General features: G+C 39.4%; 2 protein-coding genes across 4 annotated transcripts in view; both read left to right on the forward strand.

Annotated features, from left to right (window-relative positions):
- The first annotated feature begins 4,296 nt into the window (after positions 1-4,296).
- On the forward strand, positions 4,297-15,368 carry LOC102398005 (GTPase IMAP family member 7). Of its 3 annotated transcripts, none has more exons than XM_006049086.4 (2): positions 4,297-4,404; positions 14,053-15,368. In XM_006049086.4, the coding sequence occupies exon 2, from the start codon at positions 14,067-14,069 to the stop codon at positions 14,955-14,957; it is 891 nt and encodes a 296-aa protein (XP_006049148.3). In that variant the 5' UTR covers positions 4,297-4,404; positions 14,053-14,066; the 3' UTR covers positions 14,958-15,368. The 3 variants fall into 3 exon arrangements, with proteins under 3 accessions (XP_006049148.3, XP_025147572.3, XP_025147573.3); XM_025291787.3 differs by lacking the exon at positions 4,297-4,404 and adding an exon at positions 7,158-8,926; XM_025291788.3 differs by lacking the exon at positions 4,297-4,404 and adding an exon at positions 13,170-13,959.
- GIMAP1 (GTPase, IMAP family member 1) overlaps positions 4,299-17,420 on the forward strand; it is a 48,434-nt gene continuing 35,312 nt past the window's right edge. Inside the window, exon 1 of the mRNA XM_025291783.2 lies at positions 4,299-4,404. The gene's annotated coding sequence lies outside the window, so the exon portion shown is untranslated. The remainder of the gene's footprint in view (positions 4,405-17,420) is intronic.

Below are 17,420 nucleotides of genomic sequence, written 5' to 3' on the forward strand. Positions count from 1 at the left end.
CTTTTCTAAAACCAGCTTGAACATCTGGAAGTTCACAGTTCACGTATTATTGAAACCTGACTTGGAGAATTTTGAGCATTACTTTACTAGCGTGTGAGATGAGTGCAATTGTGTGGTAGTTTGAGCATTCTTTGGCATTGCCTTTCTTTGGGATTGGAATGAAAACTGACCTTTTCCAGTCCTGTGGCCACTGCTGAGTTTTCCAAATTTGCTGGCATATTGAGTGCAGCACTTTCACAGCATCATCTTTCAGGATTTGAAATAGCTCAACTGGAATTCCATCACCTCCACTAGCTTTGTTCATAGTGATGCTTTCTAAGGCCCACTCGACTTCACATTCCAGGATGTCTGGCTCTAGGTGAGTGATCACACCATTGTAATTATCTGGGTCATGAAGATCTTTTTTGTACAGTTCTTCTGTGTATTCCTGCCACCTCTTCTTAATATCTTCTGCTTCTGTTAGGTCCATACCATTTCTGTCCTTTATCCAGCCCATCTTTGCATGAAATGTTCCCTTGGTATCTCTAAGTTTCTTGAAGAGATCTCTAGTCTTTCCCATTCTGTTGTTTTCCTCTATTTCCAGCTGTATTACTTCATGGCAAATAGAAGGGGAAAGGTGGAAGTAATGACAGATTTCCTCTTCTTTGGCTCTAAAATCACTGCTGATGGTGACTGCAGCCACGAAATCAGAAGACCATTGCTTCTTGGCAGGAAAGCTATGACAAACCCAGAGAGTGTGTTGAAAAGCAGAGACATTACTCTGCCAACAAAAGTCCATATAGTCAGGGCTATGCTCTTCCCAGTGGTTATGTACGGTTATGAAAGCTGGACCATAAAGAAGGAAGAGTGCCAAAGAATTGATGCCTTTGAACTGTGGTGCTGGAGAGGACTCCTGAAAGTCCCTTAGACAGCAAGATCAAACAAATCAATCAACCTTGAATACTCATTTAAACGACTGATACTGAAGCTGAAGCTCCAGTATTTTGGTCATCTGATGCAAACATCAGACTCATTGAAAAATTCCCTGATACTGGGAAAGATTGAGGGCAGGAGGAGAAGAGAGTGTCAGAGGATGAGATGGCTGGATGGCGTCACTGATGCAATGGACATGAATTTGGGCAAACTCAGGAGATGGTGAGGGACGGGGAGGCCTAGCGTGGTGCAGTCCATGGGGTTGTAAAGTGTTGTACACGACTGGGTGACTGAACAACAAAGCCAGGAGAATAAGTAGCTGATCCAAATTAATGGGGTTATCTAAATTATACCTTTATATTATAAATTATGGGGCTTCCCCAGGGGCTCAGCAGTAAAGAATCCCCCTGCCAGGGGAGGAAACACAAGAAATGCAGGCTCAATACCTGGGTTGGGAAGATCCCCTGGAAAAGGAAATGGCAATCCACTTCAGTATTCTTGCCTGGAGAATCCCATGGACAGAGGAGCCTGGCAGGCTACAGTCCATGGGGTCACAAAGAGTCAGATAGGACTGAGAACACATACATTATAAATTATATATAGTGGGTTTTATTCATACAATGGAATAGTACATAGCAGTGAAACTGCATGATTTATTGCTACATATAACAACGTGGATGCATCTCAAAACATAATGGTAAGAAAAAAGAAAAGGCAGATACAACAGAATACCTACTGCATGATTTCATTGATAAAAGGTACAAGAACAGATAAAGCTAATCTATGCTATCACAAGTTCAGCGAGAGGTCACCCCTAGAATGTATAACTGGGGCCTTTAATTTTGCCAACAACATTCCATGTCTTGAACTGTGTGCTTGTTACTTGGATGTGTTCCGTTTATGACAACTTAAAATTCAGTGAGCTGTAAACTTATATGAACCCTTTCCTCTTTTAACACCATACTTCTCACACACACACACACACACACACACACACATACACACAATCAAAACTGAAAACAAATAAAAAAAAGGAAGTGACTAATGAACACACACACACACACACACACACACAAGTGCATGGACCAAAAAATGCAACATGCCTGAAAAAAAAAAAAAATCATGAAATTCCCCATCACCTTCCTAAGTGTACTAATGCATTTAATTTAATGCTGATTTTTTTAAGGCCTCTGTAACTTTGGTTTTGTATACTAGATAGGGACATTGGTTCTGAAGTATGAAAGTACACTTGTAAGGATAGCCAGCTTCCAGAAGGACTAAAATAATCTCAAAGGATGCAGTCACCAGAAATGCCGCAAGCCCTACGTTCCACCACAGAGTCCCCAACAGGGTCCACAGGATGCTAAGCCAGGCTCCACCTCCCCAATTATTCCCCGCTTCCTGCTCAACTCGGGGAGGAAGATCACACCATGTGCTTGGACGGGTATCACTGGCTGAGTTCACCAGGAGCAGATTCTGAGATTAAAATGCTGCAGGTGTGAACTTTCTTTAGGAGAGCTCTTGGGATGGAAACCTGTGCGACCCTGAAGGACGTAGGACGGAGCGGAAGGAGACGCTGGGCTGTGATGAGTCACAACGAGGCCGCAGCCACATCACCTGGCACTGGAGCTCGGAGGGCGGGGCAGACTTGTCCCAAACTGGGGTGCTTGTGCCTCTGCAGGGACCAGTCCTAAAATGTGAGTGCCCTGGAAGTAGGGGGGACCATCTCGGAAGAGAGGAATCTCTTCAGCTGAGAATAACCCTGAGGGAATGCCATAAGGCTGTGGGAGGGCGTCACCCCGGCCCATAAGAAAAAGACCCAGATTGTCCCACAGTCAGTCTCCCCTATCAGGGAGCTTCCACAAGCCTCCTATCCTCATCCATCAGAGGACAGAAAGAATGAAAAGCACAATCACAGAAAACTAACCAAACTCATCACATGAATCGCAGCCTTGTCTAACTCAATGAAACTGTGAGCCACACCATGCAGGGCCACCCATGAAGGACTGGTCATGGTGGAGAGTTGTAACAAAACATGGTCCACTGGAGAAGGGAATGGCAAACCACTTCAGTATTCTTGCCTTGAGAATCCCGTGAACAGTATGAAAAGGCAAAGAGCGACTGAACTGAACACTCCTGTCAGCAGGGAGACTGGGGGCTTCAGTCCTGAAACTGTGGTGGAGGTGAATCTCAGTGGCAGATCATAGCAGATACTATACTGAGCAAAATGTAGGCCATTTTACCATCTCCAAAAATGCAAATACCAGAGACGGTGTGGAACAAAGGAACCCCTTCTACACTGTTGGTGGGAATGTAAATTGGTACAGCCACAATGGGAAACACTATGGAGGTTCTTTAAAAAACTAGAAATGGGGTTGCCATATAATCCTGTAATCCCACTCCTGGACATATATCTGGAAAAGACAAAAACCCAAATTTGAAAACATTCATGCATCCAGTGTTTATTGCAGCACTAGTTACAGTAGCAAAGACATGTAAGCAACCTAAATGTTCATTATATACATGGACTGCTGGCCATAGAAAAGAATAACACAATGTCATTTGCAGGAACATGGATGGAGCTAGAGTTTATCATAGTAAGTGAAGTAAGTCAGAGAAAGAAAAATATTTTATAATATCACTTACATGTGGACTCTAAAATACAAATGAACTTATTTGCAAAACAGAAATAGACTCACAGACATAGAAAACAGAGTTACCAGAGGGGATGGTGGGGAGGGATAAATTAGGGGTTTGAGATTAGCAGATACAAACTACTGTATATAAAATAGATAAACAAGGACCTACTGTGTTGCACAGGGAACTGTATACAATAGCTTAACCTATAATGGTTATTATATATAATCTTAACCTATATATAACCATATATATATATAATGAAAGTGTTCATCACTCAGTCATGTCTGACTCTTTGCAACTCCATGGACTGTAGCCCACCAGTCTCCGCTGTTCATGGGATTTTCCCAGCAAAAGTACTGGAGTGGGTTGCCATGCCTTGCTCCAGGGGATCTTCATGATCCAGGGATCAAACCTGTGTCTCCTGCATTGCAGGCAGACTCTTTACTGTCTGAGCCACCAGGGAAGCCCTATATATATCAATTTATTGTACACCTGAAACAAAACATTATGAAGCAAGTTTAGTTGTCTTTTTGAAAATCAGGCGCACTTCAATGGGTTTTCTGAAGCCAACACTATAATCCAAAGCAATGATTCAGATTTTGGAATCTTGGTAGTTCCGCAGGTACATGGACGTAAAGGTCCCTGCAAGGCAACACCGAAGCACCAATCCCATTACTGGGAAATGCTTTCTCTTTCTATTTGACTACATCTTCATCACCCCACCCAACCTCAGCTTCCTGTGGTCAGAGACTGCAGAGGGAATGAACACACTTTTCTTCAAATGAAAGCAAATACCAGTTCAGGTAGCTTTCCTGGAGAGGAGCTGAGATCTCACCAGTTCTGCAAGAGAAGGTGAGACTGGCCAAGATGAGGGCAATGGAGATTGTGAGAGGGCTATGGGAGGGGGCTACAGGAGGGGGCAGAGGGAAGAGAAATAGATGGGGGCCCACATGGGAGTGGAATAGGAGGGGAAGCTGAGGGGTTTATTCATATGATGTCCACACATCTCATATTTAACCAGACAGGTGTTTGTTTTTTTGTTTTTTTGCTTACAAATGTTTTAGTTGTTCTCAAAAGTCTTTATGATATAATGTTAGGTATAAGTATCATGATATAAAATCATTAATATGTTAGCATTGGAAAGCAAGACATACAAAAAGAAGGAAAGATGTTTATATGAAATAGCCTCTAATTTGGGAGTAGAACTATATATAATTTTTATTTATTCTCTGCAAACTGCTCTCTATTTCACTGAGTTTTCAAAAATGTGCCCATAGTTTAGTGATGAACATTTATCACAAAATGCACACAAAAGGTTAGTGTTTTTAGAACATTTAACACTTAAAACTTTTTTTTTTCTGCATGATGTACACAAATTTCTGACTCTGGAGCAAGAGTGCACAAACTACCCTCCATAGGCCATATACGGCCTGCCACCTCTTTGTAAATAAAGTTACAGTGTAACAGAGCTACCTAATCCATTTACTAGTTTACTGTGATCTGGGGCCACTTTTGTGTTCCAACTAGAGTTGACTGGCTGTAACTACAAAGTCTAAAATATTGTATTTACTGCTGGTCCTCTTCAAATTTGCCAACCCCTGTAGAAGAGTAATAAATGCAATCCTAATAAATAAATTTATACTGTGATGTCATTTTCTTTCTCTTGAAAATATGTCCAATTTCACATGTGTATTCTGGGAGCAAATGCAACTCAAAGGCAACAGGACAAGATAGAGGTCATCCTTAGTTTGTAACATGCATGCATTCATATTCAGAGCCTGACCTTGGTCCTTGATAAACTGATGATTTATTTATTCCAGAAAGACCTTTCAAGACTAAAAACTTATGCAAAATACCTAGTAGTTTCCTTTTAGACATTAGACAGTTAAAAAACTGCAAACATTTTTAAATCTCCTTTCTCCAACCTCCTACTATTTGTTATGTATTATTATTATGTATTATGTATTATTTTTACATTTTCCAGGAATCTTAACATTCTGTTATGAAACCACTGTTTCTACTGTTTCTGTGTTGCTTGTAAAAAATTGTGACGCCAACTCAACCCCCCTATTATTTACTTTTTTCCTTGAGTAACTTAAGAATTCCTTCTTTGTGCTTGGAATGTGGTATGTCATATCAAATGAGAATTCAGTGTTAAATATCCTACATCAAGTTTCCAGGGAATGAAATGTAGTCTTCTTTTTCCTAAAGAGTTAGATTTTTGAGGGGGTTATTTTTCCCATTTCAGGGAAACTACTGGATTATGCTTCCTGGGTTTTATTTATTGATTTTTAACTTCAGCAACATCAATCCTTTTAAAGTAGGATTTGTTGTTGCTCCTACTCACATTTTAGTTGTTCTCTAACTGTTGAACCTTCTGGTCTTTCAGATTTTCATTTGCTGTGTTTCTTACTAAGGCTTTCCTATTAATAAGACATTTACTTTTGAGTTATATCTTTTCTGATCTCTTTGCTTCTAAGTCATTTATGGGTCCTAAAATGATTACACTTTTGATCTTCACTTTGTTTCTTTGAGTCTGCATTTTCTTCTCATTCTTCATTCTAACATCTCCTCATAGGAATTTTGTTTTTGAGTTTGTATTCTAATTATAGTGTTTTATAGTTTAAAGCACATAAGGGAATACTCTTTACATTGGGTTATGTTCTCCTGTGATTTGATTCCATTTTTATGTATCATATTCATTTATGTGTAGAGAAATAGTGCACAAACATTTTTGTTTAACTTCTTCCTTTCTCATTTTTTTGGTGTTTGCCCAGCTGATACATTGGGGGTTTTTTTATTTATTTTGATAACTTTCTGTTTTCTAATTATATAGTGTTGTGATCTGTTCCCCCTCTTAGTCCTATGGTCCTATAGTCATTGCTATAACTACCACATTATTCATAGTTTTAATTTTTTTAACTTTATTTTATTATGGTAAGAACACTTAAGATGAGCTCTAACCATAAAACAGTCTGGAGGAGTCTCAAAAAATTAAAAATAGAGTTACTAAATGATCCTGCAATTTCACTTCTGGGCATTGATTCAAAGAATTGAAATCAGAATCTTGAAGAAACACTAGCATTTCCACATTTATTAGAGCACTATTCCCAATATTCAAGAGGTGGAAACAGCCTGAATATCCATCAACAGATGAGTGGATTTAAGGTGGATGAAACTGGAGCCTATTACACAGAGTGAAGTAAGCCAGAAAGAAAAACACCAATACAGTATACGAACGCATATATATGGAATTTAGAAAGATGGTAACAATAACCCTGTGTACGAGACAGCAAAAGAGACACTGATGTATAGAACAGTCTTATGGACTCTGTGAGAGAGGGAGAGGGTGGGAAGATTTGGGAGAATGGCATTGAAACATGTAAAATATCATGTATGAAACGAGTTGCCAGTCCAGGTTCGATGCACGATACTGGATGCTTGGGGCTGGTGCACTGGGACGACCCAGAGGGATGGAATGGGGAGGGAGGAGGGAGGAGGGTTCAGGATGGGGAACACATGTATACCTGTGGCAGATTCATTTTGATATTTGGCAAAACTAATACAGTTATGTAAAGTTTAAAAATAAAATAAAATTAAAAAAAAATGCATACAGTGGAATATTATTCAACCTTAAAAAAGGAAAATCATGCCATATGAGACAATACAAATGAAACGTGAGAACGGTATGCTAACTGAAATGAGCCAGTGACAGAAAGACAGATACTGTGTGATTCCATTTATGTACAAAATAGTCAAAGTCATAGAATCGGTGAGTGGAAAGTGGCTGCCAGAGGCTGGAACATAGATAATGTATTATGCACTTACTCTTTCATCAGGTGGGGCTGAGCTTGTCTTCATAGTGTACTTTTTAGCCAGTGTATGTTGCGATAATGTTACCTGGAAACCTGTTGTTTTCCTTCAATACAGGTTAGTGACCCCAAGGCAGACTTTCAGAACTGGAAAGCCATTTGGACAGCATTCCATTAAACCTACTCTAATTCTCTTTATTCACTGAAAAAAGAACCAAATACCAGAGAACTGGTGACTCTGCAAGGCTCAAAGAGGTTGACAAGAGAAGATGAGAACCTTGCCCACTGACTTATCATCTAGATTCCCACAACACTTCACTAGAAGGTGGCTGCAAATATTTTAGGATGCATAGAAATAGAAAGATTATTTTCTAAAAAATATAACCACAATATCAAAGGTAGTATACATTTTTAATTTTATCAAATATCCTTTCATTAGATTTCATGGATTATCTCATAATTTATTTATAGTTTACTTTGTTTGCAGCAGGATGCAAAAACAAAAAAAAAAAAGTCCAATAAAATGATCCAAGGTCATTTTATGCATTTCCTGCCTCAGATTTTAAATCAGTCATTTCTCCAAGAGATCCTGGCTTATTTGAGCAGAAATTGATCATGAAGACTATAATCTGGGCTGGTCTAATTAGCTCATCCAAGGCATTCTTCTTTTCTGTTACACTATTTTTGATTGCAAACATTTATTTTTGGTTCTTAGGGTTTCATGTCTGTGCTTACATGGCCCATCTGTTCTTACATTAGAGCCCTAGAATATTCATCTTAGTTGTTTTGAATTCCTGGTCTAATCATTCCAAGATCCCTGGGTGGACAAATAAATCTTGCCTGCCCTTTCAATAAGTAATGAATGTTGCCCACTATCACGTCATCAGCATTGCAGCCCCAGACAGTGTGCCCTGAGGGGAATTCAGATTGGAGAAAAACAGGATACTGGCCCTAAATAGCTAAGATGCATATCAAAGGAATGGTTTCAATGAGCCCAGACTCTTGCATTTTCCCATATGTAGAAAAACACTATAATCATTCATTTGAGTGTCTGGTTTTTTGTGATTAAAAGTAATCTTTTGATGTTTGACCATACATTTTGTTTTCTTTTGTTTTGTTTTCAACAAAGATTCCTATATATCCTGTCTCCTCCACTACCTCTTTGGAACAGTTCCTCAGAGCCATCTGAGAGAGTGTCTCCCAAGCTATAGTCTTCAGTACTTCCTCAAATACAACATCATTCTCAACTTTTAGGTTGTGCATTTTTGTTCAGTAGGCACCTGCCATGTCTAGTTCTGATGCTTGCTCTGTCTTTTCAAATTATGTTTTTTGCTCTTTAGTATGTCTGGTAATTTTTCTCATCAGCTGGACATGATGTCCTGGGTAAACAAAACTGCTGCTGTAAAGAAGCCTTTAGTACTGCGGTGCTGGGGTGGGGGAGGGGACATAGTCTAGCGTCCTATAAGCACATCTCAGTTCTAGTGAGCCTTTGCCTCTGGACTGTGAGCCTCACAGGTGTTTTTCTCCCCCACCACGGGTTCGAGCATTCGAGTGGACTGGAGGTGGGTATTTCCCTTTTCCTATGTGAATGGCTTAGAACTGACTGTACTAGTATATTTTTCTTTCTTTAAGTGAGTTAGGCTCTGATAAAACCCCAGCAGGTCAGGCTCTGGTTAACTGCTTTCCTCTGAGGGCAGGCCTTGTTGAAAACAACAAGATGCTTTGCCCTGTTTCAAAATGATTTCTTTTTCCCTCCCCTGCAGGAAGCACCAGGGGATTTTTTTGGATATTTACTATCAGAACCTAGTGGGGCTCCCAGAAGTAAAACTCACAAAAGTGTGGGGTCACTCTACGACAGGATCCTCCTGGAACTTTAACTCCACGCTGACCATCGAGCAACTAGTCAATCCCAGTTTTGCTGCCCCAGCACTGGTGCCCACAGTGAGTCTCTGCTCTCCTGAGCCATGGCTCCCTGTATTTCCCTGTCTGTTCTCCAGTCTTGGGGGCAGCACCTTGCCCAGTCTCCTCAAAGCAACCTCTGAAGTATTCGAGAAAAGTTGATTTTTCAGTTCATTCAACTTTCACTTATTCTTAGGATGGAGTAGTGACTTCCAAGCTTCTGACATGTAACCAGAAACTGAAAGTCCAATTTATCAATTGGATTCCATATTGTATCTGTATTTTGGGCTCAGTTTAGAAATGTTTTCCTCACTCTCATGTTTTGAAAAAATGTGTTTGCTTTCTTCCAATAGAATATAGTTTTGAACAAACACTTGATGAATTTGGGATACTTCTTGCATTGGTATGAGGAATGAATCCAATTTTATGCTTTTTCAAATGGTTATTCCATTATTTCAGTACTGCTTATTACAATGTCCATCTTCTCTCCACTGATATGAAATGTTGCCTTTATTATATACTGAATTTCCCTATGCAAATGAACATTTGTAGAGATTTTCTGTTGTTCTGCAGCACCCCCGTACACTGGCCTATTTGTGCTCCAATACCCTAAGAGGCTCAATGATGTTATTTACTATCTGGCCTCTCCTTTTCTCTTTTTCTAATTCTCATTCCTATAATCACTTTCTCTTCTATTTGCATTGATGGATATCACAGAAACCATTGAAAAGTGAGGTGGGATGATTATAGTTTTAGTGAGAAAGTATTTCTTCATTAAGTAAGTTGCTGGCTTTCAGGATGAGTAGAGAAACAGATAAGAAAGTATGTGTCAATTCATATTTTATGAAATGTTTTTACTATGAAAGGCTATACTAATATAGTAATTTTCCTCTTATCAAACCTCCCCCCTCATGCTAGTGTTCCAGAGTAAATCCCACATAGTTATGATATAACGTTTTTAAAATGTTGTCAGATTCTGAGGATGTCCCTGGTGGTTCACACTCCCAATGTATGGACCCCAGATTCATTTTGGTGAGGGAAATACATCTCACATATCACAATTAAGAGTTCAACTGCAATAACTAAAGATCCTACATGCTGCATTTAAAAAATATGTCACAATGAAGAGTGAAGATCCATGTGCTGGTGTGGCCAAATAGATAAATAAATATTTAAAATAATTTTTTTAAATGTCAGATGCTGTTTTCATTAATACTTGATTAGGATTTTATATTGATATTTATACATGAGATTCATCTATAGCTTTCTGTTTGATAAAATCTTTGTCAACTTTGTGGCTCAAAGTTACATTTACTTCTTAGAATTTTAAGGTTTACCTTATTTTCCTATATTCTGGAGTAATGTAAGTAAAATTGGGATTCTCAGGAATAAAGTCCCCATGATTCTTGAGGGTTTCATGGAATTCTCCTGCGAAACCATGTGAGAGCTGGTGCTATCTTCCGAGGAGCTTTTCCACTACTTTCTCTATTCTTCCTTCCATGAATCCTGTTCTACTTCAGTGTTATATCTCTGTTGCATTTTTCAGTTGCTAAGTTGTGTCCAACTCTTTGTGACCTTATGAACTGCAGCCTTCCAGTCTTCCTTGTCCTTCACTATCTCCCAGTTTGCTCAAACTCATGTCCACTGAGCTGGTGATGCCTCCAACCATCTCATCCTCTATCACCACCTTCTTGCCCTCAATCTTTCCCAGCATCAGGGTCTTTTCCAATGAGTTGGCACTTCACATCAGGATGTCCAAAGTACTGGAGCTTCAACTTCAGCATCAGTGGCCAAAGTATTGGAGCTTCAGCTTCAGTATTAGTCCTTCCAATGAATATTCAGAGTTGATTTCCTTTAGGATTGACTGGTTAGATATCCGTGCTGGCCAAGGGACTCTCAAGAGTCCTCCATCACTACAGTTCGAAAGCATCAATTCTTCAGTGCTCAGCCTTATTTATGGTCCAACTCTCACATCCATACATGACTACTGGAAAAACCATAGCTTTGACTATATAGACTTTTGTTGGCAAGGTGATGTCTCTGCTTTTTAATATGCTGTCTAGGTGTGTCATAGCTTTTCTTTCAAGGAGCAAGTGTCTTTTAATTTTGTGGCTTCAGTCAATATCCACAGTGATTTTGGAGCCCACCAAAATAAAATCTGGCACTGTTTCCACTTTTTCCCCATCTATTTGCCATGAAGTGGTGGGACTTAGATGCCATGATCTTTGTTTTTAGAATACTGAGTTTTAAACCAGTTTTTCCACTCTCCTCTTTCACCCTCATCAAGAGGCTCTTTAGTTTATCTTTACTTTCTGCCACTAAAGTGGCATCATCTGCATATCTGACATTGTTGATGTTTCTCTCAGCAATCTTGATTCCAGCTTGTGATTCATTCACCCCAGCATTTCACATGATGTACTCTACACAGAAGTCAAATAAATAGAGTGGCAATATACAGCCTTGAGATACTCCTTTCCCAGTTTGGAACCGGTCCATTTTTCCATGTCTGATTCTAATTGTTGCCTCTTGGCCAGTTAGAACCAGAGACATGTAAAGTGGCCTTGTATTCCTATCTCTTTAAGAGTTTTCCAGTTTGTTGTGATCCACATTCAAATGCTTTACGCTAGTCAATGGAGCAGCAGTAGATGTTTTTCTGGAATTCTCTTGCTTTTTCTATGATCCAGCATTGTTGGCAATTTGATCCCTGGTTTCTCTGCCTTTTCTAAATCCAGCTTGTACATCTGGAAGTTCTTGTTTCATGTACTGTTGAAGCCTAGCTTGAAGGATTTTGAGCATTATCTTGCTAACATGTGAAATGAGCACAATCGTACAGTAGTTTGAACATTCTTTGGCATTGCCTTTCTTTGGAACTGGAATGAAAACTTTTTCCACTCCTGTGGCTACTGCTGAGTTTCCAAAATTTGCTGGCATATTGAGAGCAGGACTTTAACAGCATCATCTTTTAGAATTTTAAATAGCTCAGCTGAAATCCCATCACCTCCACTAGTTTTGTTCACAGTAATTCTTCCTAAGGCCCACTTGAGTTCACACTCCAGGATGTCTGGCTCTAGGTGACTGATCCCATGTGATTATCTGGGTCATTAAGACCTTTTTTGTATAGTTCTTCTGTGTATTCTTGTCACCTTTTCTTAATGTCTTCTGTTCTGTTAGATCCTTGCCATTTCTTCTCTTTATTTTTCCCTTCTTTGCATGAAATATTCCCTTGTGAGTCGTTCAGTCATGTCCAACTCTTTGCAACCCCAGGACTGTAGTCCACCGTAGCCCACCAGGCTCCTCTGCTTATAGAATTCTCCAGGCAAGAATACTGGAGTGGGTAGCCATTTCCTTTTCCAGAGAATTTTCCTGACTCAGGGATCAAATCCTGGTCTCCTGAATTGCAGGCAGGTTCTTTACTGTCTGAGCCACCAGGATAGCCCAGTTATTTTGAAGAGATCTCTAGTCTTTCCCATTCTATTGTTTTCCTCTATTTCTTTGCATTGTTCACTTAAGAAGGCTTTCTTCTCGCTCCTTGTTATTCTCTGGAACTCTGCATTCAGTTGGGTATATATTTCCCTTTCTCCTTTGCCTTTTGGCTCTCTACTTTTCTTATCTATTTGTAAGGCCTCCTCAGACAAGCACTTTGCCTTCTTACATTTCTTTTTCCTGGGGATGGTTTTGGTTACACCTCATGTACAGTGTTACAAATGTCTGTCATAGTTCTTCAGGCACTCTGTGTAAGAAATCTAATCCCTTTAATCTATTCATCACCTCCACTGTATAATCATAAGGGATTTAATTTATGTCAAACCTGAATGGTCTAGTGGTTTTCCCTACTTTTTTCAATTTAAGCCTGAATTTTGCAATAAGGAGCTCATGATCTGAGCCACAGAGAGCTTCAGGTCTTATTTTTCCTGACTGTATAGAGTTTCTCCATCTTCAGCTGTAAAGAATATAATCAATCTGATTTCAGTATTGACCATCTGGTGGGGGTCAATATTGATAAGCTCTATTTACCCACAATAGATGTATGTAATTTAAAATTTCAACATTAGCAGATCTGTTTTCTCAGTCACTGCAGGATTATTGTCTCTACTATGTAGCCCAATGACCATAAAACCCACTTCAAACATTTTATGTTATGATAAATCATACGGCACCCATTATTGCTTCTAAATATTAGAGTACTTTTACAATAAGAACATCAAATTTATCTTCCTTCGTGCAACTTGAAAAATAAGACTAGGTTAGTTCTATGTGGCACGTGCAAATTTCAGGACAGGTTTCACACGTCTCACCATGTGGTTGTTTTCCTTCCATATTGAGAGTCTCCATGTGGGACTATTGTGCTGTCTCCTCCATCCATGTTTTCTTTCTGTTTGAGTCTAGATTGTTAGTGCTTTTCAATGGGCACTCTTTCATAGGATAGGATACTAACTACTGCCCCCAGGATTCCTCAAATTCAATTTTTAAATCTGGAATTTTTCGAAAACAAAATGTATATATTATTTTGTTAAATGGAAAAAAAATTACGGTTAAAAAAAATTTTTAACATGCAAATGCTACTTTCATCACGGCAACACAGGAGAGGCATTTAGTGGGAATTCGAATAATAAATAGAAGATATCAAAGAACGAATCCTCCGCGAAAATACTTCACCTGGCTTAGAAGACTTGGAATGATTTATATATTCAGTAGAGTAAGAAATCAGGGTTGGGAATGGTTTCAAATTAATCTAAACACTTTTTTCCTTTTCTTTGTAAACTATAACTGACTTGCCTACACTCCACAGCCTCTGATGTGGACATGGCTGCCACCCAGGACATCAGTCTGAGGATCGTGCTGGTCGGGAAGACCGGAAGTGGGAAAAGTGCTACTGCAAACACCATCCTCGGGGAAAAAATATTCGACTCTAGGATTGCTGCTGAAGCTACTACCAGAACTTGTCAGAAAGCATCCCGGAAATGGAAGGGGAGAGATCTTCTCGTTGTTGACACCCCAGGGATCTTTGACACCAAGGAGAGCCTGAACACCTCCTGCAGGGAAATCAGCCAATGTGTCCTCGACTCCTGTCCCGGGCCTCACGCCATCGTCTTGGTCCTGAAGTTGGGCCGCTACACACAGGAAGAGCAGCAAACCGTGGCGTTGATCAAGGATCTGTTTGGGAAAGCAGCCATGAAGTATATGATCATCTTATTCACTCACAAGGAGTATCTGGGGGACCAGAGCCTGAGCGACTTTTTGAAGAATGATGTAAACCTACGAAGCCTCGTCCAGGAGTGTGGAGACCGCTGCTGTGCTTTCAGTAACAGCAAAAACACAAAGCAGGCTGAGAAGGAAGCTCAGGTGCAGGAGCTGGTAGAGCTGATAGACAAGATGGTGCAGAACAACCAAGGGACTTACTTTTCTGACACCATTTACAAAGACACATTGGAAAGCCTGAGAAAGCTGGAGGAAGTCTTGAGTAAAAGATATATTGATCAATTAGAAATAGAAATCCAAAAAGTGGAAAAGGAGTGTGCTCAAGCATGCGAGAAGATAATGCAGGAAAAAGAGGGGAAAATTGAATTACTAAAGATGGAATATGAAAAAAAACTAAGAAACATTAGGAAGGAGGCTCAAGACAATGTATTTAGCCATGTATTTGATAACATTATGAAGGTGCTTTCAAGAATATTTCTTTTGTTCAAGAAGTAACTATTTTTTCACAGTTTACTATGCTTTGCAAAGCATCTCTCCAGCTCACTCCCTATTGCTGTCCATGCCTGCCTCCCCTCCAACAAATACCAACTACAAAATTGATTAGTTTGAGCTCTGGTTCATTGGACATGGTTCAAAGACTCAAATGAAAGGAATTACAAGGCTGAAATGCATCTTGCATTGAGCATTAGCCCTACCTGTGAAATACATTACACAGGCCCCTTGTGAATATTGAGTAAATATCAGCAAAGCTTCCAGTCCCCCCAGCAGCATTTTCTCTGGTTTGTGAGAGATGAGATAATAAATGTTTGTTGTTTTAAGCCACTAAACTTTGGGGTAATTTGTTACACAGCAATAGATAACTAGTACAAGGTGTAATGTATGTTTATGCATATATACAAAATATTTCTTTAAATATTGGCCACTCTGCTTGCCACTGGGGAAAGGAATTTCAGATTCTGGGAATCAGGGGTGGGAGGAAACTTATTTTGTACTGTAGACACTTTAATCTATTTCAGTATAGTTTTTATCCAACAAATGAACAAAGAGACAAATAATAACATTTGTAATAGCCTCAAATAAACAATAATTCCAAAGGCCCATTTCAAAAACAGTTGTCTTATTTATCTCTGCTTTCCTTTTCTAGGTGCTGGCTTAAAGTTCTTCTGCCTATAAATTCAGATCGCTCTGTGCCAGAATGTTCCATTTCCCCCTACAGATCCACTCTCTTCTCTTTTATGTCCTTTGATCCTGCCAGGGACCACATCCTGGGGTGCAATGTTCTCTGACTCTCTCTCAGACACCACCAGTGAGGAGGCCAACAGAGGATCCATGGGAGCCAGAGAATTAGATGAAGACGTTTGTCTCCTGGATCCCTCTCTGCCCGGTCCTATCTGACCAGCTGTCACCTCCAACCAAAGGTCCAGCCACAGGCATTGGGGACTCTCAGATCTGACCAGTAAAATATACCTGTGTAGGAGTCCTGTCCTGCCACACCTGTGGTGTGTCTGCAGCAAAACTCCTGTCTGTTTCCAGGGATCACAGCTTGACCTGAGAATGAATTTTAATTTTCAAAAATGCCCAATCTGGTGATTAAGGTAAATGGTAAAGCTGTAATTGGTCGCCATAAAATAAAAAGACTAATCCTCTTTTAATATCCCTAACTCTAAAGTCAATGTTTCTGGAACAGTTTCAAATGTGTTGTGAGAAGTGGAAAGAGGATTAGAACACAGGCTATAGCTCAAAGGGGACAAGTTTGAGGGATGGCAATAATTTGACAAAAACAAAAGAAAGCTTTGTTTTAAAAAAGTAATTCTTGCAAATGCATGCATAATCTCTAGTATGTTTCTTAACACATTGGTCTTGTTTACCACTGGTTTGTCTAGATTTCTAGAAAAATTTTAAAGCATCAGATATTTAAAGGATACAATTTGGCAAATATCAAGAAAGTATTTCTTCCCGTGCAATTAATAATGCCATTGCTTTCTTTGCTACCTGAAATTCTATAGCTTGTTTCTTTATCTTTTTGATTATCATCTATTCATTTATATTTGCAAATTTATTGCCATAAAAATTTATGGCACAGAATTCTCTAAAAAAATGTTTTAATCTCCTTGAATATATAGCTGCAATCCTTTTTATAATGCTTAGTATTTTTATTGTGTTCACTGTCTTTTTTATTTCAATCAGTATTAGCAGAACTTTGTCAGTCATTACAAAGAATTAAGTTTAGTTTTCAAATTTTGATATGCTTATTTGTGCTGTCTTATATTTCATTAATTGCTGTTCTTTTATTATATATCCTTTCTCTGAGCTCATTGGTTTTACTCTGCTCTTCTTTTTTATTGCTTTCTTATATTTGAGTATACATATTGAAGATTATGAATTATCATCTAAATACTGCTGTTGTTGTTCAGTCACCAACTCATGTCCAACTCTTCGAGACCCCATGGACAGCAGCACCTCAGGCTTCCCTGTCCCTCACCATCACTCATAGTTTGCCCAAGTTCACATCCATGGTGTTGGGGATGCCATCCAACTATCTCATCCTCTGTTGCCCTCTTCTGCTTCTGCCTCAGTCTTTCCTAGCATCAGGGTCTTTTCCAATGAGTTGGCTCTTCACACCAGGTGGCCAAAGTATTGAGCTTCAGCTTCAGCATCAGTCCTTCCAACGAGTATTCATAATTGATTTCCTTTAGGATTGACAGGTTTGATTTTCTTGCTTTACAAAAGACTCTCAAGAGTCTTCTCCAACACCACAGTTCAAATGTATCAATTATTCGGCACTCTGCCTTCTTTATGGTCCAACTCTCACAGCTGTATGTGACTACTGGAAAGACCATAGCCTTAACTATACAGATCCTTGTCAGCAAAGAGATAGCTTTGCTTTTTAACACACTGTCTGTAGCTTAGTCCAAAAGTTTTATTTAGTTGTTATTCAGTTCTCCATGTAGTTTCATT

This window comes from Bubalus bubalis, chromosome 8 (genome assembly GCF_019923935.1).
Source record: "Bubalus bubalis isolate 160015118507 breed Murrah chromosome 8, NDDB_SH_1, whole genome shotgun sequence".
NCBI classification, from domain to species: domain Eukaryota; kingdom Metazoa; phylum Chordata; class Mammalia; order Artiodactyla; family Bovidae; genus Bubalus; species Bubalus bubalis.